The 27,260-nt window shown below is 26.5% G+C and overlaps 1 protein-coding gene across 14 annotated transcripts in view; it reads right to left on the bottom strand.

Moving 5' to 3' along the window:
- Positions 1 to 27,260, bottom strand: part of LOC119683899 (synapse-associated protein of 47 kDa) — a 104,414-nt gene that overhangs the window by 7,759 nt on the left and 69,395 nt on the right. For 9 of the 14 annotated variants that reach the window (XM_038097777.1, XM_038097778.1, XM_038097772.1 and 6 more), the window contains 6 exons: positions 15,411 to 15,650; positions 11,744 to 11,841; positions 11,382 to 11,482; positions 11,038 to 11,312; positions 10,835 to 10,953; positions 7,051 to 7,365 (listed from right to left, as the gene is read on the bottom strand). In XM_038097777.1, coding sequence (XP_037953705.1) covers positions 7,051 to 7,365; positions 10,835 to 10,953; positions 11,038 to 11,312; positions 11,382 to 11,482; positions 11,744 to 11,841; positions 15,411 to 15,650 — 1,148 coding nt within the window. The remainder of the gene's footprint in view (positions 1 to 7,050; positions 7,366 to 10,834; positions 10,954 to 11,037; positions 11,313 to 11,381; positions 11,483 to 11,743; positions 11,842 to 15,410; positions 15,651 to 27,260) is intronic. The other 5 variants (XM_038097781.1, XM_038097785.1, XM_038097780.1 and 2 more) reach the window with 3 other exon arrangements.

Here is a 27,260-nt window from a genome sequence, read left to right as displayed (position 1 = left end):
TTTATTGAATTGTAGTTATAGTCTAAATTCTCTATAAAAAATTTGATAGAACGAAGCCGGTCTCCCTGTTAGGAATTAATTTGAAGTAGATAACATTTTTTGTTTTACTTTCATCTTTTGAAATCATTTACATATAATAAAATGATTCACAGATGCGTTAAAGAAAAGTTCTTCGTCAAGTTAACAAAGCTTATGACAATTGATAGCATAGCAGTGCTCAATAGTATTTTTTGTATTTAATTGTGTATAAGTAGTGTGTCTTTTAGTAGTGTTCAAGATGATAATTCTTGATAGATACTGTTTTAAAAGTTAGTTCAGAAATATATCTATGCTATCTTTTCTTTTTTCCTTGGTTTAAGAATAGACAAAATTAGTACTCTTGCAGTTTTTAAATGGAACAATACCAACGATATTATACATATTAGCGCAACAATCAGTGTATAAGAAGCAATTTATGATTTAATATATGATTCGATTCCTTTCTTATAGATGAAAGCTATTTAAAGATGTATATATTATATCTTTGTTTTTTTATGGTTTTATTTGCGTAAATACAAACGATATATAAAGCAAAACAAAAAGAAACAGTAGAGCTTCTCTTAGACATGAATATTCTATCTCAAATACATATTATAATTATATTTGTTATGGGATATGTTTCTAATCATAAGTTACTACTTTTCTTGTTGATTTTACTTTTTTTAACTTTTCTAGTAAAGAAATAAATCACTCATTTCTAAAATATGTAATGATATACTAGTATTCCACATTGTAGCACAAAAGATCAACTATATTCGCGGTGCTCCGCTCTGTTGAGCGCTGCTACTCTGTTTATTCCATATATTATAAAATTATTGCAAAATAAAGTCGAAGTTAATAAATTATAGAGCAACTAGTGCTATTTTTTCAACTTCCATTTTTTAATAGTATCTTATTGTGTCAAAATAAGGTTGCTCTATCGGCTGCTTAAGAAGATCAAGCAATCTGCTCTTATAATATAAACGAACAAATAATTGCTATATCTGTGTTTAACAGTAATTAAGACTTTCAATCATACTTCTTGTAGCTATCTAGCTTTTATCTGGGCTAAAATATTCGCTTTCAATAAAAAATTTCCGATATTTCAAAGGTAGACAAAAAAGTACCTACTCCCAGTATTTGTTTCTAAGGCTAACAAGTTTACACTCACAGTATTTTTTGTATTCTACATTGCATATGTCAATTTACCCGTATTTATTAATTTATTCCTTTAGCATTGAATGCTTGAAGATAAGCAAATTATTTAATTCATTAGACCTAGCATAAGTAACTAGTAATATTTGAATATGTTTTTCATAATAGCATTCTTACACAGCACAAGTAATTGTAGTTTGACACGTCTTGGTTCGTTATAAAATGAGATTTGCTGTGTGAACAGGTTTTTAACGAAGTAAGCCGAATAAACAAAATTACAATCAAAATATTTATTTTGTTACAATTATTAATTTATTACAATGATTGTATTGAATAATTGTTTTACTATTGTAGCATAACTAATACAATTATTTGTGCTGTGTGAATAGAGTATACCTAAGTCAGTGTAATTTGTTTTTGGTACGTTTTATATATCATACAGCGTTTATCTATAATAGCTTAGAAACAAATTTTTTGTTTCTATATAAACTATATAATTATCTAGGAAATAGTTGATTCTGTAAGTTGTATATTGAAAATTTAAAAAAAATTAATTGTTGATGGTTTTATCACATCTGAGAAACTTTGTTTACTTTTCTTTACCATTAAAATAATTTATAATATTTATTAACTGAAACTATTCTTGCCATTTAAAAATTATTATAGTAGTAGAATAACTTCCACTATTTGATTCTCATTAAGAAGTAGCATCTAGACCAATGACAGGTTAGAGATTTTTAAAGTCTATACATACTTTAACAAATTCAAATTTTTGTAAAAATAAAATAAAAATTAAAAAATAAAAATTATTTTGATTAATATAATTTTGTCGTGTAATTTATTTCAGATATTCTATAAAAAACTACCTTTTTTGTAATTAAAATGAGTTCTTGTTTAATATATGGTATTATTGTATTTTTTATTTTTTAAAAACTATTATTTTTTTTTATTTTATATTATTATTATTTTTGTGTATCTACGTGTAATAATTTCGTTTTCTTTATTTTTTATTATTTATATTTGTTTATTTTATTTCTCTATTATTTTATTTTTTTGTTATTTTTCTATTATTTTTTTTTTTTTATTTTTCTATTATTTTTATAATTTATAGTATTGTGAGTTTAAATTTTATGACTACATTGTGTGACAATTACAAAATTTTATATTATGTATGTATTTTTAGCGTATTTTATTATATAGATTTTTTATATTTTTTTTCTATTAAAAAATATTTGTTATATATAATTTGTTTGAATTTTTTAATATTAGTTTTATTATTTTTTATTATTGTAGCGGATTGTTGGAAGTTTATATATTTATTAGATTTGAAATTTCTATTGTAAATTATAATTAATAAGTTTTTAGAAATTAAATGCCATTGCTGTTGCTTTTATTTTGAAAGAAAAAGATAGAGAAAAAGAAAAAAGAGAAAAATATACAAAATTTACAGTTTTGTACAAGGTTCAAAAGTCGAACGGTCTTTGACTGTTATTTTATATTAAAAACAAGTGTAATTAATGAAGAAAAAAATTTGAAAACATATAAATTCATATACAAAAAAATATAAAAAACTAAAATTAGAAGAAAAAAAATTTAATTGAATTAATTTTGCAGAAAAAGTAGATTTCAAGAAATATATAAAATTAAAACGTAATAATATATTAAAATGTAAATATATTATAAATATAAGAAATCCTAAATTTATATAACAAGAATATAAATTAATTTTAAAAAGGTATGCTCAAATATAACTGGAAAATAAAATAATGCTTCTGCTTTTAAGATTTGTCATCATTGAAGGATAAAGAACGCTTCTAAATATAAATATGAAACTCAGTCAGTTGATTAAATCCAATTTGTGCTAGGTGCTACGTATGATGTTGTATCTTTTCAATATTGGAAAGAAATAATGCTTCAAAATGCAATATTGATAATTATCAAATGCCTTACTATTATTTTTTGTCATTATTTGACTTCAAGTGTTTGTAAGTTTAAAGTAATTTTTACAAATAAAATCAAAATTGGATTAAGTTTACTAAAACTCTGCATCATTCTATTAGTGAAACAACGTCTGAGTGATTTTAGATTTTACTAGCTTGGTTAGTAAAGGCGATTTTGAACAGCCAAAAAGTGTCGCAATGAACAAATGATTAAAACAGTGACACAAATCGTATTGGATGTTCATCGAATAAAGACCAGAAAGCTTCCTAATCCTGTGGGTGTGGATGTAAACACTTAAACATTTTCAAAGCTCCATTATTACGTTTTAATAAAAAAACATACTGTAATTTTTTTGCAATTTGGGAGCTATATGCAAAATGTGTATCCACCACTACACTGCAAAGATGAAAAAATAATTGAAAAAGGTTGAAGAGCTCTCAATAAAAAGAAGACAACGCTTGTAGTATCATCTGGGAGATGATAGCTACAGCTTTACAGCTACAGCGCAAGAGAGATGGTACTGATTAAAAACTTTGGAAAGGGTCGTACAATAATTGGAGTATTACTATGTAACAGAACTGGATAAGTTAAATGTCGTAAATACCGAAAAACGTTCAAATTTGCGAAAACAAAAAAACATTTAATATTATCAAAATAATACGCTGATAGATACTTCGGTAGTCTCTATGGTTCAGATTACCAAAGGACTTAATATATTGTACCGATGTCATTCGCTCTGACCTATGATTTATCTGCTGAGTTTCATAGTTTTGGTTTCATACTTTACTAGGTTTTGATTTGTAAAAGCACTCTAGTAGAAATTTCTTCTTTTATTCTACACAACAAAATATAAGGTTCAAAGACCGATACAAAAAGTATATAATATATACTATATATGTACATCCTGCTTATTGCATTCTTTTTTATGATGCCTGCTGGACATCTAAAGAATTTACTGAATTTCCAAGCTGTTTTTTTAACTTCATGTTATATAATTTAATACCGTGAACTTATTAATTTAACTTTAACTTAATTATCAAATTATCACAACCAAAATAATTACATTCTACACCTTGTGAATTCACACAAATTAAAAAATTAATAATAAAATAAATAATAATTTTCATATAATAAAAAATTAATCATGCCAAAAATAGTTTAAAATATTTAAGTAATTAGTTTAATTTAATAAGTTTTAGTATATATATTTTACAAATTATTATTTATAATTATTTTTAGTACCAAATAGTATTAATTTTGAGACGAAATGGTTTTGTTAATTAATGAGATATGAGTATGCAACGTGATCATATAGAATGACACATTGAGATTGAGATAAAAATTCTGCGAAAATTTAATAGGAACTATAATAATTCGAAAACAAAAACTTTTACTTTTATTTTAGAGTTGCTAAAATATATTAATGTATCAAAAATAATTTAATTAAAATTAGTCTTAATAGTCTAATATTTAGTTAAGTGCTTAGAAATAAAATACCTTATTTAGCCACTTTTCATTATTTATTTTTATTATTAATTATTATTTAATCAAATGAATTTTTACACCGACTTGAAAATATTTTTATATTCGACTTTTTTTACTGCCAGATCTATTATCTATTGGGAAACATTTATTGGTTTAATTACATATTTTTAGACCTCAAGTATTGCGAATTAAAACCTGTCAAATTTGAACTGTCAATTTTTTTTACTGCCAGATCTATTATCTATTGGGAAACATTTATTGGTTTAATTACATATTTTTAGACCTCAAGTATTGCGAATTAAAACCTGTCAAATTTGAACTGGTGGTCAGTGTGTGACATGTAAAGCCAATGAACTTAATCAATGAACTTTTCAAATTGGACAGTTTGGTTTTCAACAGTTTGGTTTGGTATTCAACTTAATATTTCACTATATTTTTTTTCCAAAAAAAATAATTTTAAAATTTTTAATTATTATTTATTTTAATGTCAAATTAGCGTATGGGATCCTAATCTTGTACTAATTATGAGTGGTATAAGCGTATATTGTCTGTGGAAATTCTTATGTGCTAACTTACTATTGAAAATATATAGTCTTTTAGTAGTGTCAAATTCTACCCAAAGATATTGATAATATCAGAATTGAAATTTAAACTTCTGTTGAAGTAAGTTTTATATATAATATATAGCTATTACGATAATGAATGTGCTAGTATTTAGTTTTTATTTATTAAAATAACATTGGAATTAATTGCTATATTTACACAGTCAATTCTTTTAAAGTGTATAAGTCATATACCTATATATCTATACCATATATCTTTAAGTTGTATACACAGAAGTATTTAGGAACATTTAGAAAAAACTTAAATACACTTTTGTATAACATCATATTTATTAAAATAATAGAGATGTTCACGATCTTGAGCAAAAAGCTCGTTAATCGAATAACAAAGACATGTGTTTTGTTGTAGCCATTTTGCGCTTTTACGTGTTATTTAGATATCCATCTCTTTTCTCGAGATCTTGAATACCTTTAATATTTCACATAGCACTGAAAGGGATTGCAAGTATTATTTATTTATAGATTTGGGAATAGAATTGTATAATAAACTGCATATCATGGGTGAAAGAATGGGAGTTCAAAACCAAACATAAATCGTTTTTTTAATTTTATTAAATATTACTTTTCTAATATTTAAATAAATAATTACTTTTTATACTTTTTTTTTTTGAAATCTATTTAAAATTCTTTTAACTTTGTGTTAGGATTGTATTTTCATAATTACAATCTTTACGAAGTCTTGAAAAAGATCTCCCTTTTTTTAAAATTATATTAGACCTTTTCTGTTATAAGTCACAAAAGAACAACATAGAATAAGCACTACTTTTGATTACACTCTGGAAGAACCAGAGTGTATATATATATATATAAACCATATATAAACCAGCTAGGTTTATATATGCAAAACATGTAATAAAATTTAAAGTTAGTTTTGAAAATGAATAAAAATTCTTTGCAATAATGCATAAGAATATTTTATTTTTTACATGATTGTAAATAAAATTTTTATTTTCAGGCTTTTTCAATAATTGAGTATAATTTTTTAATTAAAAAGAATTAAAAAGAATAGAGTATTATTTCTCAAATATTAGTTGACAGTTAACTGAAAATTTTGTACGTACTTCCAAAAACCGTTCACAATAGACGATTTTTTAGTCTTGGCAACCACGCGATTTAAGCTGCTTATTAGTTAAGTGGTTTCAAAAAGTCTAAATAAGTCAGCAGTGTTGTTATTTCATATGTTATTTTTAAAATAAGCGGTTGTTCTTTTGTGATATGCATACAAAAGAAAACGCTTATTGTAAAAAATTCATAAAATTTTGAATACAGTTTAAAAATCTCTCTTTTTATATTCCAACATTAATTTTTTAATGAGATCAAAGTGTATAAAATGGAAATTTATAAAACGATCACTGAATTGTATCATAAATCTATTCTAGCTTTAAGATTTTGTAATTATTAATTCTATAAGATAAATAAATAAATGAATACCTTAAAATTTTTTTTAATATTTGTTTGAATATTAGTTAGTAATATTTTTGAGAAAACTCTTTTAAGTTTGAAATCTTAAAAAAGTATTTTTATGTATTAAATTCAATTAAAGTTGGGATCTCTTAAAAATATTGTAAAAGTTTTTGTTTCCATAGAAACTACTGGATTATTTTTATTTTTAATGTAAATGTTAAATTAAATTAAAAGTGAATATGAATCTTTCATGTTAATGATAACTTATAATTTAAATTAATAATAAAATTAAAAATACATAAAAAGCATTAAATTATAAAATACTCGTAAAATAAATAAAGGTAACTTAAGATAAAAAATTAAAGTTTAAATAATTTAAACAAAGAAATAAAAACTTAAAATAACATAAAATATTTAATCTTACCGTCATTATTTAAAATCTGTTGGGTCATCGTGTCAATGCCAAGTTTACGCATTCCATCTTTTATTTCCTCCAAATCAGTTTCGGTTGTGGTTTGGAAGGAATCCGAAACAAATTCTGATTCAGAAAGTTTTTTTCTTTCATCTTGGGTGGATTTTTGTTTGGAATTTGACTTTTTTGTTTGGGCATTTAATTTTGTGGTTGCAGCTGTAGTATCAACAGTTTTATCAGAAGTATCCTTTACAGGATTTGCTGTACTCTTTTCCGTATCTCTTGTTATCGTCGCATCTGTCTCTAGAGTTGTTTGTTTCGTTTTGACTTTTTTACGTATTTTATTATTAAGGCAATATTTTTTTATTTATTTATTGTTTATAGATGGATTTCGATTATATTTTTTTTATTTTAGTTTCCAGTGTTTTCATGTGTAATTTTTTAAGTGTTTTTTTAAATTTAAGTTTATTATTTTTATTTGGTATAATATCAATCGAATTTGAACCAAAACGAAATAAAAAAGCATATGAAAAAAAAAAACGAAAATAAATAATATATAATAATATATTAAAAATAAAAAATTGTGCTGTAAAATAGTTAAAAAATATTTAAATTAAATTATTTTCTTATAAGCTAGCAAAATTGTTTACACTGCTTTATAACAAAAAAAATTACAACAAATTTTCAGATTATATATTAGTTATGTGTGGGCACTTTCAACATTTATATAATATATATACGCCGTGCAGAGCACAATTCTAAAACGTAACGTTCAGCTCACTTTTTCAGTTGCGTTAATTTGTTGTACGTTTTTACACAGCAACCACAAAACGTAGCGTTTTATATATAGTATATTGAAAAAAAAAAATTACAGGACATCTGAGCTGTTAGTGTAATTAAAAATTGTGACAATACTATTTATTATGTGATAATAATAACAGCAATTGGAAAAACCGCTTCCATTTTTTAGGCAGAGGTCCATGCCTTAGAGGTATATGCGAGAGAGTGCTTATGCAGGGGCACCTGCGGCACCAAAATATGCATTCTTTCGGACAGCGAAGCAGATCTAAAATCTTTAGCAAACTCTTTATTCCAAAATCTTCATTCAAAGTTTGTCTGGGAATGCTTTCAACTTCTCAATACTCTAGCATCTTATGTGGGTACCGGGGCACGACGGGCAGAAGGGCAATGAAATAGCAGACTTCCTAGCATGTACTCCTTCCATAGGTCCAGAGGATTTCAGCAGGGTAACAAATAGCTTCACTAATAACATAGAGAGCCCAAACAGGCATGCGGCAGTGAAGAAAATTCATTCATCCTAAACACATCAAAGTTGATGCTATCATTAACCTTAGCAGAAACGATATTAAACTCTACACTGAACTTATAACAGGACACTGTAGTAGCAATTACCACATAAAGAGTTTAGGACAGGTAGAAAGTGATTCCTGTCGACTTTGTCATGAGGAGAAGGAAACATCAGAACATATTCTATGCAACTGTCCAGCGGTGGCAAGACATAGACTTGATTACCTTGGAAACGGGATCTTGGTGCCAAATCAAATAGGTAAAATTACGCCCACAGCAATTACCAGATTTATAAATAGACGCACAATAAATCTTATAGGTCGGGGTGCTTTTAAGCCTATTATTTAATAATAACGCAATCAATTGATTAGAAAACAATTAGTTCTTCGGATGAATAAAAATTTAACTTCTCTTTTAAGTTTTTTAATACAAAATAGGGATATCTGTCGAATAAGTATTTGTGTGCTTGCCTAGATCAAAACTTCATCACCATAAAGAATAAGACTAAATGTAGAAATGTATCTTCCAGACAAAGACAACATTAAAGAGACAACATGATCTTAGTCAGACTTAATATACTTTTTAAGACCAATATGAACTGAAAATACCTCGACACGTTTTTAGTTTTTCGAATGAAATATTCTCTAAACACTGGAAAAAAAAAACATTAACGCTGAAACAAAAATAAAAATTTAACTATACCAATGGGAATTGGTGAGAAGAAAAGGTACCTGGTAAACAAAATAGTCATCTGAATTCGCTTTCAGTTCTTAAAAAAAGCTAAATTTTTGAAAAATTGTATAATAGTGTTGGGATGGCCAAAATTTTCTTTTTTTATACCTTCGAACGCTTGCTAATTATGATTAAACAACGGATCCAGTAGTTGTTTACTTTATTTCGTTCCGAAAATTTCGATATGAAAAATGCACCGGCTAACTCCTTGTAATTCGTGAAACGAAAGCTGTCACGAAACAGCGGAGGTACTAAACATCGCTCAAGCTGTCTACTACATGACAGTTTGGAATCATTAAAAAATAACAGACTACGGAAAGATATTCGATATTTGAATGGATTAAGTCAACTTCAGTGAAAGCAAATCATTACGGCTAATGAATATGAATACAACACGAGAATATCCAATGCAAAGAATCATGCTCAAGCGCCGTTGGGCCTCTACAAACGATTTTAAAAACTACATTGACATTGTTTATCATAAAGATAAACAAACTTATCATGAAGATAAACAAAATTATCTTGAATAGTATGATTGGAAGAGAATTTGTCTATTATAAGTTGCTTCAGCATAATACGATGCTTAATTTGATTCTCTTGGACAAAGCAATCAAGAAACAGCAAACTTGTCAACAGAAAATGAGTTGAGTTACATTATGATAATGTCAGATCTTTGCTGATTCTGTATAATTTGATAGAACTTGGTTGGGAAGTATTAATATATTCGTCGTCTGATCACAATTTATTTCGGTCTTTTCAATACTCTCTTAAGGGTAAAAAATTATCCGAGGAAGAAACCGTAAAAATGCACTTTTAGAAGTTTTTCGCCACTAAACCACAGTATCGATGGTATCGATGGTATTAAAAAGCTTACCGAAAAATAGCAAGAGATCATAAATAGTTTTTTTATATCACGCAATATTATAAAAAAGTATGTATTTAATTAATTAAATCAATGTTAATATATGTTTAGCCTAGTCGATAAGAATATAATAAACTAAGATCATTATTGGATCATATTACTAAGTTCGAATGTTTTGATCGATGGTTATTATTTTTAAACTGTTATATTTTCTTTATAACAAAATACTTTATTTACAAAATTAATGTAAAGCAGTGCAAACAACTTTTTGTAGAAGTAATTAATTAATTCAAAATGTGAATAAATATAATAAAAAATCGAAAGATAAATAACAAAAAATATACAAAACTGACATGTGTAAATGACTATCACTGAAAACGTTTTATAATTTTGAGTGATGTAGCTTTTATCGAAATTTTTTGTTGAATTGTTTGATTATGTTTTGAATGATTATTGATAGATTGATTGATTAACCGATATGTTATTATATTGCGAATATAGTTTTATAAAATTTTTTATTTAAGATAAAAAAGAATATATTTTAAAAAAATACTTTTCCACATTTTCCATTTGAATTTTCAAAAAGAAGAAAAATTAAAAATATTAATTTAAACTTTATTTATTAATTAAAAATAAATATGAGAAAAGCAAAAATGTAGAGTAAAAACAAAAGTTATTTACTTTTTAAATACCTAAAGACAAGAGACTTCAAAACTTAAAAGTAGAAAAAGTATAACTAAAATATTTTAAAATCAAATAAAAATTATAGCTAAAGTGAGGTAAAGTAAAAAGTAGTCATATAGAGTAAAGTAGAAATATAAAGTTTTCAGGAAAATTGCGCTGACTACGAAAAGAAAAAGACAAGTCATAGCGAAGAGTATGGAAAAAACTTACCATCTTCACCGCTTGAGGCTTGTCCAACGCCATCAGCACCAAGTGTTCCCAGCTCGGCGGCTTGTATGATAAGTGAAACACGATAGAAGTAATTTCGCCAGAAATTCTCTTCAGTAATACTGAAAGTTGAATACATATATATAAATGATTATAAATTATTATTAGTAGTTTATAGGAGATTGGTACGACAGTGTTGAACTTACATTTTAGGTACGAGCTCAAATCTCATTTGTTCGAGCGCCTTATCCTCAGCCATTATGGCAATGGCAGTTGGATATGATGTATCATAGTTAAATTCAAAATCAACTCCAGCTGGTGGTGCGCGCACAAAGTTGCGGCGATCCTGTGCTAAGCCCAAAATTTCTTCTTTAATTTTTCCCTCATTGGCAAGACCTAACCAAGGTGCAGCGCCAGATTCATTACCAGCTTGACCTTTAATGAAAGCCTCTTGCTCTTTGTTGAAAGATTCAAGAATTGTCTATGTAGTGGATGTTATAAAAAAATATATTTTTATAAATACATTTAAGATTAAAATTATGTGACTTACATTATCCTTAACAGTTTCCTTAATTTTAGCTCCTGCTTTATTAATTGCTGAAGACAAGAATGAACCGAAGTGTTTGGCTTGTTGTGTGACTTTTGTGGTGACTAAAATTTTTTATATAATATATTAATTTTAATTAAATGTAAAAAAAATTTTAAATTTATTATAAAATATTTAGAAAATCACAAACTACAAATAAAAAAGGGCTAACTACTAAGAACTGCTACTTTTTTTTTGCTTTAAGATTTATTAGTACCCTGTCACTTTACTGCATTTTGACCTGCTTTTAATAATTATATTAATTTTAATATTTTTTTCTTTTATTTTTGTTACCAATTGTTGAAATTTTGTTTTGTGACACGTACTTTTTACATCTTCGCCCTTACCCTGTCCAATTTGACCTTCTTCGCCAGTGGGTGTGCCACCACCGGATGCAGGGTGCGAGTCAGCACCTTCTGTAGCGCTGTAATAACAATGATTAAAAAAAAAGAATATTAATATATTAGTAAAAATATATAAATGTATAAAAAGTGTTATAAAGGGAATGTAATAACAAGCAGGTTGATTTATATGCGAATATATAAATAATTTTAAACTAAAATTAAATACGTAAAATCATGCATTTTAATAGCATTTTACTGTGTATATATAATAAATGTATAAATACATGCAAAAGAAATTTACATACACTGAGAAAAATGTACTTTCATAGCGCAGATAGGAAAAAAATAGTGCAAATAAATGCATTTCTATACATTCAAGTCCTTCTGTTATTGTTTTTGTTTTAATTGTAATATTTTTATTTACATCAACAGTTTTGTTTATGTACAACGTGTACTACACTGAGAAAAAAAAAAGTTGTATGCAATGAACGAATGAAGTAGTATGATTAAATCTCAAAATGAATTTCGAATGAATGAATACAAATAAAATATTGAAATAAATATAGAAATGAATGTAGACTATAAAAGAGGAAAAGTACATAAAAGTACACTTGTTAAAAATCTTAAAGTAGAATAGGATAGAACACAAATCGATATTTTTTGCATGCATTTTTGCATGATCAGAGACAATTTAATTTAAATTAAATCTTAAATGATGCTAACAGTTAGAAAAATTCAATAAAAAGATTTATTTGAAATTTTAAGCTTCAGCCTTACGTACTTTTCACAAATTTTGTATTTGTTCAGCAATATGTAGTGAATTTATAAAAAGCTAAAAACAAATATAATTTTAAAAACTACAACCAAAACTATATATGACATCAAATAAAAATTTATTTAAATAAAAAAAAAATTATATTTATCTAACAACAATCTACTAACAACAAACATGAATGTTTTTTATTTTTATTTTTTTAGCTTATTTCTATGTTGAATTTTTTGTTTAATAATCCGTTCAGATTTCATTTGATGGGCCGCACTATAATGATGGAATCTGTTATATTAATGCTGTTCTATCATCTGATATAAGAAAAAAATATTTTAAAATCGTTTTTTAATGAAAAATAAAGACAAAAATTAATAGAATTTATTAAAAGATGAAGACATTTTCTTATAAATGTTAAAAAATTTTGGCCTTAAGTTAAATGAAAGCAATAGAAATTATTTTTTGATTTAAAATGAATGAAAAATGTTATATGATATGTGTTGTGTCAATATTATTTAATTTTATTATTATTATATATATTATTATAAACATTTTTATATATATATAAACAGCAATAAAATCGTATAAAAATTTCTGTCCTTTTTATTTTAGGAAACAAGATGTATCAATCATGATTAGTAAGTTATGTTATATTTCTTAATTAAAAAAATTTAATTAATTTTAAATTTTAAATTAATTTTAAAATAATTATTTATATATATAAATAAGTAAATATAATAATAATAATTGTAATAAATAAAGTATTTAATTATAACATTCCATTTGTACTGAATTTCTTAAATGTTTAAACACTTAAAAAATTCGGTTCGGTTCCTGTTCAAAGCCCTGGTTATAACCAGCATTTGTAATTGTAATATACTATCATAGTTTTTTATTTAGAGTTAATTTCTAAACACAAATTATAAGATATTTATAACATTTCATACATTTGTGTTTTGAATTTATAAAACAAAATCGATTTGAGACGAAAAATTTTAAATTTATTTTCTACTGAATTTGTATTTATTTATTAATTATGTTGATGCTAGTTGAGTCAGTGCACTTGAGCAGTTTTACTCCCTATTAACTGTGAGGTTTGTTTAAAACCCCTCTCTATGCCTTGACAGGTTTATTGTTTATCATTTCATCAGACTAACCAATAATTGACTTTAGATCTGCATACCTCCCCAGCTTTCTATTAGCATTGAGATGTTCAACTTTTTCTTAGGGACCTAACGAATAAATGTAGTAAAGAGTGGGGGAAAGTAGCGATCCCTGAGGAACCTCTGCTTCTATAGTTCGGACTGAATTTTTATTTATATTTTTTTTGTACGATATTTATTTTGATCACAGTTTTATTTTCTATTTTTTTTTTTTAAAACTTGCATCCATAATTGCCACATCGAAATTTTTCGAGGCAGTATTTTTTAAGTTTTTGGGCTTAAAATAAGTATAAGTGTTTGTCGCATGTGTTTTTGCATAGATTTTATGTAGATTTTATATTAAAAATGTGACTAAAGCATACACGCTTATCGATATAAACTCGTGAATGATTTAAGTACGATAGTCTAAACATTCTATAAATGAGAAGATTTTATAAATAAATTCAATAAATAATAAAAAACATACATAACACAGTCTTAAGAGTTCCTTATGTTATATGAAACATCAAGAAAAAATTAAAAATGTTTTAATGAAACATATTTTTGACATAAATATTTTACTAATTCTTAAATTTGCAAAGTTTTAACTGAACTTAAGTATTTAAACTGAATTTAATTAAAAAAAAATTTTTTTTTCGATAATATTTAAAATGTAACATATATTGCTTTCAATTATTTTAATTAATAGTAATAGTTCAATGACTGTCATGGATTGTTACATCTTGTTTTTTGTTAATACGTATTTTTATTTTACTAATGTACTTACCACTAATTACATTCTGACTTTAAATAATGTTTCTTTTTAATGATTGTTTTCAGTCGAAATTACGATTTAATTTCATATGCGATTAATTTATATTGTTACGAGCAGAGCATTTTAATGTATATAATTATTTTTTTAATTTCATTGTAATTTAAACATTTTAGTTTATAGATATTAATGCAAAAATTTAAAATTTTTTAATTTATGTGCAAATAAAATTGTTGTCCTAGAATAGTTTGGTATGGTACTTACCTTATATCGAGTGGAAACTTCAGGCACAAAAATTGAACTGAAAAGGTCTTCAAAATTCTTGGCATAGTTGAAGATATTTCATATAAGAGGACAAAACTTTTTATACAACTTTTAGTATATAAATGTACTCGTATATAAAAGATATTGTATGTACAGTAGTAATCATTATAAAAAGTGAAGAAAGTTTCAAAAAGTATTAAGTAAGAAAATTTGCAAATTACAGATTGTGTAGCAAATTGAGTTAAACGTTAGGTATTTGATAGAGAAATTGTGTGAAAAAGTAACTGAAATTTACAAAACAAACTCGAACAATTTTTTTTTTTTCATAAAAGTGAAATAGTTTAAAAATTTTAGTGTGACAGAGCAAATCAATTAAAAATCGGCCAAAACTTTAATAAAAAAATTAACGCTTTCAATTGATTAAATTATAGCATAATTTTCAAACAACTTAAATGCAAAAAACTAATTTTTTATATTTTTCTGCTTTAAATATAATAAATAGAAGAACAAAACTGTAACTAAACTAATTTAAAAATGTTAAATAAATTAAATAAAACAAAATAACTTTTAATATTGTTATTTTGTTCAAAAAATATATGTTAATTTACTTTTTAAACATAATTAAATATATAAAATATTAATATATAAGTATATAACGAACTTCATTAAATACCATAATTCCGTCATTAAATGCATAGCCCATACCTAATATACCTCGATTTGTCATCATCTTCACCACTAATAGCACCTGCTGTAGCATCTGCTTGTTCTCCATCTGCTCCAGCTTCAGCTGCATCACCGCCACTCTTACGTAAACCTGGAATTGATGGTATCGATGGCATTGCTGGCATAGCTGGCATCGAAGGCATAGCCATTGTTGGCATAGCCGGCATTGATGGTATGGAAGCACTGCCCAACCAACCTTTGGCACTACCTAACCAACCACTGTAATGTAAAATAGTATAAAAGAAAGAAAATAATTTAATTAAAAATTTTAATGGACATACAATATATAAAATTTAAAATTGAATTTATAAATAAATATATATATAATAATATAAACATATATACATGTGTATGTCTTGCAATTACTTATAATATGTACCATAAATATTAACATAATATAACAAATAATTTAAAAAATCAGACTAATTGGACTATCTGAACGGAGTGTTAAAAAAGAAAAGTTGCGAAAAACAAAGTGTTAGTTAAAGACTAAAACGTAACTAATTTTTTTCTTTATATATTAAGTTTTTCTTACAAAGTCGGGTGGTTAAATATATACATTTAACTAATGGCAATAATGTATATACCATAGTACTCACGTACAAGAATTATTGGGCGAAGAATCACCATTAACAATAGGTGCTATTATGGGTTCAGTAAACAATTAGGATGTAGAGCTCTCGACATACAAAACTTATGCTTTATAGATCACTCATCCTACCTATGCTTCTGTGTGGTGCAGAAACATGGACATTATCACAGAAGCTACACCAACAGCTACATTTAAATGAATTACGATATACGATTACTTATTATTATATTAATTAATTATTATTATTAATTATTATTATATTGATATAATTTAGTGAAGTAACATCTAATGCTTTCGCTGGTTTCGTTATGTTGTGAGAATGGTTGACGATGCTCTAACGAAAAAGGTATTTGAATTGGCAGTTGAAGGAAGAATGGCCATTTACTATATTTTTGGGTGAACTGTTCTTTTACTTGTCGCGTCAGGTAGAGATTAGAACTTATGCTGTCATTATACAAAATAAAATAAAATACGTAATAGACAGCGAATCTTATATATGAGCCCATTATGCCATATTCAATATTCTCTGAGCTCAAATGTGTGTGTCTTATTTCGTTCTTTATACGATTCACTTGCTCTATAGTTTCATCTTTTTCCCCTAAAACCAAATTGGTGGGAGAGTATTAGATTTGGACCGTCAAGGAATGGTTTCAGATCTAAAAACTATGCTATTTCAAAGAGTTTAGAAGAGTTTTAGCTAAAAATGATTAAAAAATTCTTGATTATGAAACTTCCAATCACATAATTAAAAGTTGTCTATGTATCTTAATAATAATTATGACATTGAGGATTGCAATAATACAAAGTACTACATATCGAATATAAAAGTATATTTACACTTGTGTATAATAAGAATTTTTTATTTGACATCGATTGACAGACAGAAGTTAGCAAAAATCGACAATAAAGACTGATAGAAAAATATAATATGAATGAAATTGACAAAAAGCATAAATTTCAATATTTGATATCATACAGTCACATAGAGCATTGGTAACCAACGAAGTAGAATTACACACATATAACAAAAGAAATAAATAACACCCAGAAACCATGGAGAATAAGGAACCTATACACAATGCATATTAGAAACTTTACAGTTTGATTGATGGTTGTACGCGTATTGAATAGAAATCGATAGAATGGAACAAAATATTTGTAAATAAGATGAATAAGAGGATGCTCTCGCAGTCACTACTACTGCTGCTGCTGTTGCTGCTGCTCGATTGCACTAGTAATATGGTACGATGACATTAAAAGTTATAATTCAAATAAAAAGCTAGAGAGCACATATTGAATAAAAGTAGTATACGAAAAAAAAACCAATAATCCTTTTCGATTGATTAAAGTATGACACTGCCTGCAAAATAGGAGAAACGATATACGAACTTGGTCGATGTGTGTTTGGAATTCGCTTAAAGCCTACAAGTGAACTAAAAGCCTATAAGCGTTAACATGGATTCAAATGCAAGTGCTCATACCAGTATATATGTATGTCACAACATATTCTGTGTAGAGTGCAAAGGAATTACTAACAATGCCACTAACAATCGCATTGCCTTCATCAGCAGTAAAATAAGAAAGGCACGTACTGGGTCGTACAACAATATTTCATCAAATTGATTTGATGATGAAATATGAAAAAATTGCATTCCTGTAGTTAGACTCGTGAAGGATGATATATGTATATGTTTGAACTATTTGATTATGTTTTCAATATAAATACAATTTATACATATATCCGTATCCGTGTTGATGCAAATTGAATAGGCTTTTGATAAATAAGAAAATTTAATTTTCATTTAAATTGAATAAAGGACATTTCCTTAAAATTGAGATGTATCGTATTATTTGATAATTTGCAAGTATATTAATAATTTTTCTTAAGATATTATAGATGATGTAATTATAAAATATTGATTATAGATAAATACAACTATCATTATTATTATTACTATAGCTATACAGTCCATTTAGTACCTTAGCTGTTGTTTCATAACATCTTTCCATTTTGGTCTGTTTTCTGCCTTTGTTTATCATTTTCTGCTATAAAGTACATTTCCTAAATATCTTACTACACACTGTCACCCATTTTTGACTTGGTTCAACTCGTTTTCTTGTTTTTCTAATTTCACCTTTCAATATTCTTTACAGTTACGTTTTTCAGTTCCTTTTTACGTATCCTATACAATCCAAGCATTATTTTTTTTATTGCTGGATAATTGTATAACCTTCTATTAGTAGATTCATTTTATGATTATATCTGATACTAGATATTCCATTTATGTGTACCTGCCCAAATATTTTTCGCATTATCTTTCTTTTATTATTATGTTGAGGTTAGTTGAGTCAGTGCACCTGAACACTTTTACTCTCTATTAACTACGAGGTTTCTTCAAAACCTCTCTTTGCGCCTTGACTGGATTATTGTTTATCACTTCATCAGACTAAGCAATAATTGACCTCAGATCTGCATACCTCTTTTAAATACTGTTAATTTGTTGACCTTAGTATTCAGACTTCATACCCATAGGTATAGGTAGATTCTTAAAAATAGTAGTCATATAAAAAACGATTCTTTTCTTGTTAAATTAATTTAGCGAAAAAAAACGTCAATGTGAAAACTAATATCCTAATGCTGACTTATATATGATCGAATAGCATAGAATATTTTTGAATGTTTTATTTATTATTGTTACAATTAATATTGTAATTGTTCAAAACATAATTACAATATTTTTATAAATACTTTTTGCTTTCTTTTTTAACATCTCGAGTCAAGTAATATTGAAAATAACTCGTGATCAAATAATGTTATTTACTTTATAAGCAAGGAAGCATAAATATAAGCATATTTGCCCATTTAGTAATGCTTATTTAGCAGCGGTGTCAGTGATATATGTCATATAGAACTGTTTGATATTGTAGAAGGTGTGACATTAAATTTCAATTCTACCACAGTCACATAATTACGTTATTTTATTAGATTTGAAAATGTGCCTAAGGGCGATATGTGGGTTTAAGAGGACGGTACCAAAAGCGACACAAATATCCTACTTTAGCTTGGTCGCGCTAAATATTTCCTGGAGATCATGCAATTTGTCACTACCAGAATTTTTTTTTTGGTTTGACAATCATTATACAATCGTAGTTTTTGAACACAAACATCTGTTAACCTAATGCCGAGCTATTGCCACCTGTACCAACAAGTTATGGATTATGGACCGTAAATCTAATCCATCTAGTCTTGTAAGATCTCCCGTAAAGAATATTTGACATTTAAATAATGTTGTATTTAATACCTTATGGCTAGTTCTATACAGTATATAAAAGAACACAAAATATACATATTTTTTTTGTAAAATTTGTAAATTTATTCCTTTTAAAAGCACTCATTTATAAATCCACTATTCACATTATTTAGGACTACTAAATAACAGTGAATATAAAAGTAAATAAAAGTAAGTAAGGTATAAGTAATTTTAATAATTATAATTATTTTAATATATATGTACAGATAAATGAGATGCTTTTACCAGACACTACACCATAGCATCCATGTTTTTTGCTCTATCTGAAATAAAATTTATTACTTCGCAGTGCTTTTAAATTGCATTTCCGTGCACAGAAATTATTTAAATTTTTCCGCACATTTTCCTCCTTAATATAGTTAATGGTTACACTTAATTATATTTTCGCTGTATCTTTTTTCTTTACAATATTATTTATTTGTGCTTTAATTTTCCAGACATTTTATATTACTTTTTATTTATTTTATTTTAACATAATAAGTTTGTTTTATGACTTTTTGCGTATGTTTTGTTTCTAAGTTATGATAGCAATGAAAATCTTAATTTATTACTTAACTTATTACTTGGCAATATTCTAGTCTACAGATATATTTCTTTTAAATATTTTTATATAAAGCAAGTGTTCTTAAAGATAAATAAACAACTTTAATTTTATTAAAAAAACAATAAAGTTTTGTTAAGCCCAACATATTAAGATTAATTCAACTTAATTTAACTTAATAAATAATAATTAATTTTTAATAAAATAAATTCTTATATTTCAAATAACATTAAATAAAGCAAAAAAATATATTTTTTATTATATCAAAAAGAAACTTCATAAATTTTGTAATATTAAATAATTAAAACGATAAAAGATATCGGTTTTTTCTTTTTTTATAAGATAAAGAGATCTCTAATTGCTTTATATAAACCAATAAACTGTTAAGAGATACGTAGTTAGATTTTATATAGAGAACCAATATAACACACTAAAACTATGTTTTCTCCTAAGATACAAAATAAAATAAATAAATTGTTGGAAAGGACTAGAATGTTAAATACTTTTAATGGGAGACATGAATCATGAAACTTAAAGAAGATGGACTTTGCCTATTTTTCTTTGTTTACTTTTACAAATCAGTATCTTAAAAAAATTAGTCTATTTTAACCACATATAAGATCGTTCTAATAGCACAGTGTGAATGACTATGACAATTCTGACAAACAGGGTGGCGGAAATTGGTCTGGTGTAAAAACACAAAAATGCTTAAATGCTTAAATTCACAAAAATGCCCACTACAAAATCTATATAAAGATTTATGTGGTTTCGTTAGGGATCAAAAGATTTATGAGTCACGGCCATCTAATTTAATTTGATCTAACCACTGGTTGTACTGGTTCACTGACTCATATAAAATTTCAGTCTTGATGATTTTTATAACCTACAAATGTATTTTGTCTAACTGCAATTAAGTTATAAATTTTCGTTCTTTTTTAATCAAAAAGAAGATTAAGGAGATGAAATCAGTTTGCCACTACTATATTTTAATGATTTTTCATTAATTTGATTATTGATTCTTTTTACGTTATCTTTCAGTTAATTTCATAATACAACTCACTACAATATTTATTCAAAGTTTTGTCTCGGTCGTCTTGTTATCTTTCGTTTAATCTCTAAATATACATATGTATATAATATTTTATTTCAATTTTTTTAAATTGACAGGCATTATTTGGCAATGAATTTGCTCTATATACAGTGACTCCATCGCATAATCGGACAAGCATTTGTTCGATATAAAAGTGCTCTAAACTTTAAAAAAAATCCTAAAAATATGATTTTTTTTTTTGCTTTAATTAATACTTAACATACTTATCTATCTGAATTATAAAAAAAATTAAAACATTTCTCATAATAACTATTAATTTAAAGTAAAAAACAGAACCAAAACAATTTTTTGGGCTCAACGTATAATCGGACAAAATTAAGCATTCATGCTAAAAATACTGTTATTTTACAAATATGCACTTCAAAACTACAATAATAATTGTCAGAACAATGTTTTTTACATTAAGATAAATATAAATTATAAATTATATAATTGTAACATAATTAGTATTAAAATAGCACCAAATGGAAAGCAATCTACTGTCGAAATTAGGCAATTAATAATTAAATTGAATTTCGAAGGTAAAACCGTTAGAGAAATTGTCAATTTAGTTGGAATAAGTCAATCTACTATTCAAGACATTATCAAGAGGTCCCATGATGAGTTTAGGCTGGCCAATAAGATCAGAGCAACTCAAGGCAATATATAAAATGATCGAAAAGAGCGTTCGAATTTAAAAGAAATAAAGAAAAATCCTTTCAAAACCGCAAAAGATCTTAAATTATCATTAAAATCGCGCACTGGGAAAGGTGTATGCTTAAATACTATTCGCAATACATTACATAAATTCAATTATCACGGAAGAATTGCCAGAAAGAAGCCGTTTATAAGTATTAAAAATGAAAACAAAAGATTAAAATTTGTTAAGGAATATTTACTAAGAAGAGAAAGCTTTTGGAATGAAGTAAATTGATGGTAAATCATCTTAAATACATTTTCATTGATAATTTTCATTTTTTTAAGGTTTTGTTCACTGATGAAAGTAAATTTAATCTGAATAGATCTGATGGTAAAATGTTTGTATGACGTAAACCAAATGCAGAATTCAATCATCACAATACAAAAATCACTATAAAACATGGAGGAGGCTCTGTTATGGTTTGGGGTTGTATGTCAAGTGCGGGAGTAGGTAATTTGCATTTTATAGATGGTAAAATGGACAAATCTGGATACCTCGACATTCTGAAACAGAATGCAGAGCAAAGTACAGAGAAGTTGAGTATCGCAGAAAATTTTAATTTTTATCAGGACAACGATCCCAAGCATTGGTCAGGCGTAGCAATGCTTTGGTTGATCCATAACTGCCCCAAACTCATAGACACACCTGCAGAGAGCCCAGACCTTAATGTAATTGCCCATCTTTGGGAGGAATTAGCTAGGAGAGTGTACCAAAAAAAATTTAACAAAATAGTATAGCTAAAGGAGGCTTTATTCGAAGCATGGTACTCTATTGAGCCAGAAGTGTGCCAAAAATTGGTAAAATCAGTTCCAAATCGTATTCAGGCCGTTCTGGATTACAAAGGATATGCAACAAAATATTAAATGCCACATTTCTGCGTTTTTAACATTGATGTTTAATTTTGTCCGATTATACGTTGAGCCCAAAAAATTGTGTTGGTTCTGTTTTTTACTTTAAATTAATAGTTATTATGAGAAATGTTTTGTTTTTTTTATAATTTAGATAGATAAGTATGTTAAGTATTGATTAAAGCAAAAAAAAATCATATTTTTAGGATTTCTTTTAAAGTTTAGAGCACATTTATATCGAACAAATGCTTGTCCGATTATGCGATGGAGTCACTGTATATAGATGCAATATTTAGATCTTATATAGTGTAATTTTATTTTGTTGGTACTATGTAGTTGAGTCCTATAATACTAATTACTAATAATTTAGTACTATAATATTTTATTTTCTTTTTATATTCAATTATATATATACTAAGCTTGTATATTTTGTTTTAAACGTGCTCAACTATATGTACATGTATCTATATATTTCAAGCTGTTTTTAATATTCTAATTTGTTATAATAAAATTTAAGTCCATCCAAATGGACAGATGTGCTTAAATTTTGACAACTGTGTGCAGTACAGATTAAAATTGTTTTTAGTTAATTACTTTTGTGTAAAATTTAATTTGCATAAATCAATTAATTATTATCTATGTCAGTTGTTGACAAGAGAGATTTACACTTTCAGTTTGAGGTATTTATTTGGTTTATTTTTATTAAATAACTTAGTGAAATTCATGATATAAATTAATTAAAACAAAAATTTTCTGTGGTTAGGAAATAAATCAGGATTGGTAAAATATAAAAAAGTGTCACTGATAAATTAAATTGGAATAGAAAAAAATTACAAGTAAATATATTTAAAATTAATTTTAATGTTTTGTAACTCTATTTAAATAAGATAAGAGTTTTGATTTGATTTTCTTATTCGTTAATATTAATGCTTTCAGAAGACTTGGTTAGACAATATTTATTTGATTTTATAGTCACTGCATAATTTTTTTAAAAGTTTGAAAAGAAAAATTTACTAAGCAAGCTCTTAATGATTCAATCGGTAATAGGAATTTATAGAATATTTGAATGAAGTATAATGAAAAGGAGTATTGGCAAATTTTAATTTTAATTAACTATTCATTTAATTTGATTCAACGGGGTTCTATATAATTTAAAGGATGCTCAAAATTTGTAGACTCTTGTTTTAAATTGAGTGGAAACGAAACTATGTAATGAATTTTACTTTTAATTAAAAATTATACACAAATTGATACTACATATTATTTTATTTAACTTATAATAATTTATAGTCTCTTTTTTTTCGCTTCATTATTGATAAAGAAATATCAATAATACCTGACCGTCAGGTTATATGTATACTGGAAATTTGAGATAATCTAACGTCGTAATTTTACCATCATAAATGAAATTAATTCTCGTTAAACACTACCACATAATTTGCAAAAGTTACTATCAAAAAGACGATCGGTCGATTGATCCAAATAAATGCGGAATAAACACTACGGTGGTATTTCAAAAGATCTGTATACGATTCTGAGAAAAACGAGCATAGTACTATTAAGCAAGTTCATACAGTAGCTAGATAGCGCTGGATAGGAAACGAAATACAGTTTTTCAACATCTATAGCATAAAGTTCTTCTTTACAGCTGTTTACAACTTAACAGCTGTTTACTGTTTAATTACTTTATATTTCTAAAATTTGTCTTTGCTCAAAGCTATGGTGCCTTAAGTGAGCATTATGTGAGTAATGCTTTGCTTCTTGTATACAGCAAACCTTTCACTTATTGCAGTCTCATTGATTGATAGTAACCAAGCAAAGCATCTGCAAAAATACAGACAAACGTTGACAATGTCTCACTATAGATGAAATAATGACGAATCAAACTAAATGAGTATAAGTCCATCCATTATTAGACGATCTAGCTGCTCATTTGATTTTACACAATTATCTCAGGCTGTATAGACACAGTCCTTAAAAATTCAGTGGGATAGTAAATTGATTTAATTCACATTTTCAACAAAAAAAAAGAAGCTTTGGCTTTAAAATTACGGTACTTTTGAAGCTCTGATAAAAACTTCTGATTTATAATTTATACCGAAACCTATCTGGAGTTATAGACTACAGCAATAGGGAATCACACAACCAATTTTTTTTTTATATGTACATGAAAGTTGTGTGACATATACTCAGAAAAAAATTTAATATTCTGAATAATATTTAAAAAAATTTAAATAGCTTAACGTAATATTTGTGTTTAACAATATTTTACAATTAACTTTTATATTTGTAACTTTAAGCAATAAAAAAACTTCTGTTTTAAAAGCAACTAATTGAAACTTTTAGCTATAAAAAAAGTTTGAAAGGGGCGAAAACTTCGATATTTGAATTACGAAAAACAGCATTGCAACTGTGGAAAATGTCATAAACTTCAAAATGCTTACAGCAGAATGCTTTTAACTATAATTTTTATTTAACTATAATTCTTTTTTGTTAAATATTATACAAAAGTCAGCAAAAAACGTTAGCAATTTACAACATAAAAATTTATGGTGCATTCATGATCCAATTTCACGAACGCTTAATGAACGGAAAAGGGCAAGTTGTTACTTTGAACAGGACTTTTACATAAAAATCGCAATTAATACACAAATAATTACACATGTAAGTTACGCATATAAAATTGCAAACATGTAATTAAAACATATGCACTTCAGGATATAATATTCAACTGTAAGGATATAAAACCTAAGCGCACAATTTCATACGACAAAGAATTGCTGACGTCAGAGTAGCGCCTAAGTTATGCAGTATAGCAAACAGAAAATTATTTATATATAATAATATATTACAAGTATTTTCTTGATTTAGTATTATATTTTGTTACTAAAAATAAGATCTAAGTTATTTTGTGAATATATACAATTTAAAGAATACATATTTTACTAAATTTTAAGAGCGTCATGCATTTAAATGAAGTTTTATAAGTTCATTTTGACTCATTTTGACTTGAGATCTTCGGATTATATACGTTCAATTAAAAATTTCCTCTGATACGACTATTGTAAGTTAATCCTTTACTCAGTCATGTTGTGCAAGCATAAGACACTTTTAGTAGAATACAAAAGCCTTCTTCAAGTCCAACCAGAAAGTAGAAAATAATTGAGTGCTTCTGCCCATTAACACACATTTTTCCTATGAAAGCTTCTTTATTCCGACATGACAAAAAAGTCATTTTGCATGAAATCACAAAGGAAGAAAATATAAAAGGATTTTCAGTTACTAAGACTGAAAGAAGAGTTTATGCAACACGATTACAATTGTTGGCCTGGTGTGCTACATATTCATGCTTTACACTTGGCCAACAAAAGGACGTGTTCGTGGCCATTGGTGACTATGAATGCGCAATATTTTGCTGTCTTTGTTGTAAGCGAGAAATTGCATTATCAGCTCTTGCATTTTTGTTTTAACAAATGGTTCCAGTGCGATTTCATTTTAAGTGGAACGGCATTTATGGTATCTTTGGTGTTGGTTAAAACATAGAAGCATACAAAGTTGTTGTAGATGTGCTACGCATGCATATAAGCATTTTGATTACAAAGTATTGGAGTATTGGAAAATATTGCAATTTACACTTTACTCGTAAACTAAAAGCCAATAATGCAATTTGGGATTTAAATCCCAAACTCAATCGAAGAGTGACATTTTTAATATAAAAACACACACCGAAGTAATAAAATGTCTCAGCATTAGCTTGAACTATAAAAATATTTTTTAAAAAATTTTTATTAAATGTAGATACTCGTAAAACAAATGTTTGATTTTTGAAATATTATATTATTGATTAATTCAAAATTTTATAATTTCTAAGAGCCATATTATGTAGAGTGTCATGGGCTCATCATGTTATTGTTATTGTTGTCAATGTAAATTATAAAATTGAGAGTGAAAGAAAAACTGCTCCTAAAAGGCGCAAATTCTCAAAGTTATTACTAAACAACACTGCTTTCCCTAAGTGCCGAGGCACAAATAGTCTGGCTCTCATGTCGAAATTTGAACCGACATTCAAATTTTTTTGTAATTTTTTAAGGTCTGTAAGTAGGCACTAGATACTAGGGATCAAATCTGACGATTACTGTGGATGTGGATGTGAATGTAATTTGAAGTGTGGTTCATACAATTTTGTGGTTCAGTATTTTTTTCTTCTTTATTTGTTGCCGTTTTGTTATTCTTTAAATGCGATTCCGTGCTTTAACCGCACTAATAACTGTATATAATATTCACTATAGATGATTTTCCTTTTTTGCAAGATAGTTGATGAATATAACATACTATATATAACATCATAAAATACAGATACTATAACCAGTCGATTCCTGCTTCGTTAGTTGCTCTGGACGGTTTTCACCAGTTGGTGAAGAGAAGTGATGGATCTATGTTTTATCCATTGTCGCAAAAATTTCAACGCAAAAATCAGTTTTATTTCATATACGGATACGATGTTTTAACCATGTTCTATGCTTATGTAAAATAAATTCCACTTCATGGAAACGGTCACGTTTAAAGTCTAAAAAACAAGGTTCAACGTTTGCTTTCGATGTCAAGTTTTCCAACTTGCATTACTTTGGTATTATTAAATTGGTATATTACGAATGCTAGAATTCACATTTTAAAGGATTTTTAAATTAATCTGTACTATTATATGGTACATATTCTGTGTAACTGATGCCTCGACCCTCAGCTAAGA

The sequence above is a fragment of the Teleopsis dalmanni genome, chromosome 2 (genome assembly GCF_002237135.1).
Source record: "Teleopsis dalmanni isolate 2A chromosome 2, ASM223713v2, whole genome shotgun sequence".
NCBI lineage: Eukaryota > Metazoa > Arthropoda > Insecta > Diptera > Diopsidae > Teleopsis > Teleopsis dalmanni.
This window is presented reverse-complemented; position numbering and strand designations above follow the sequence as displayed.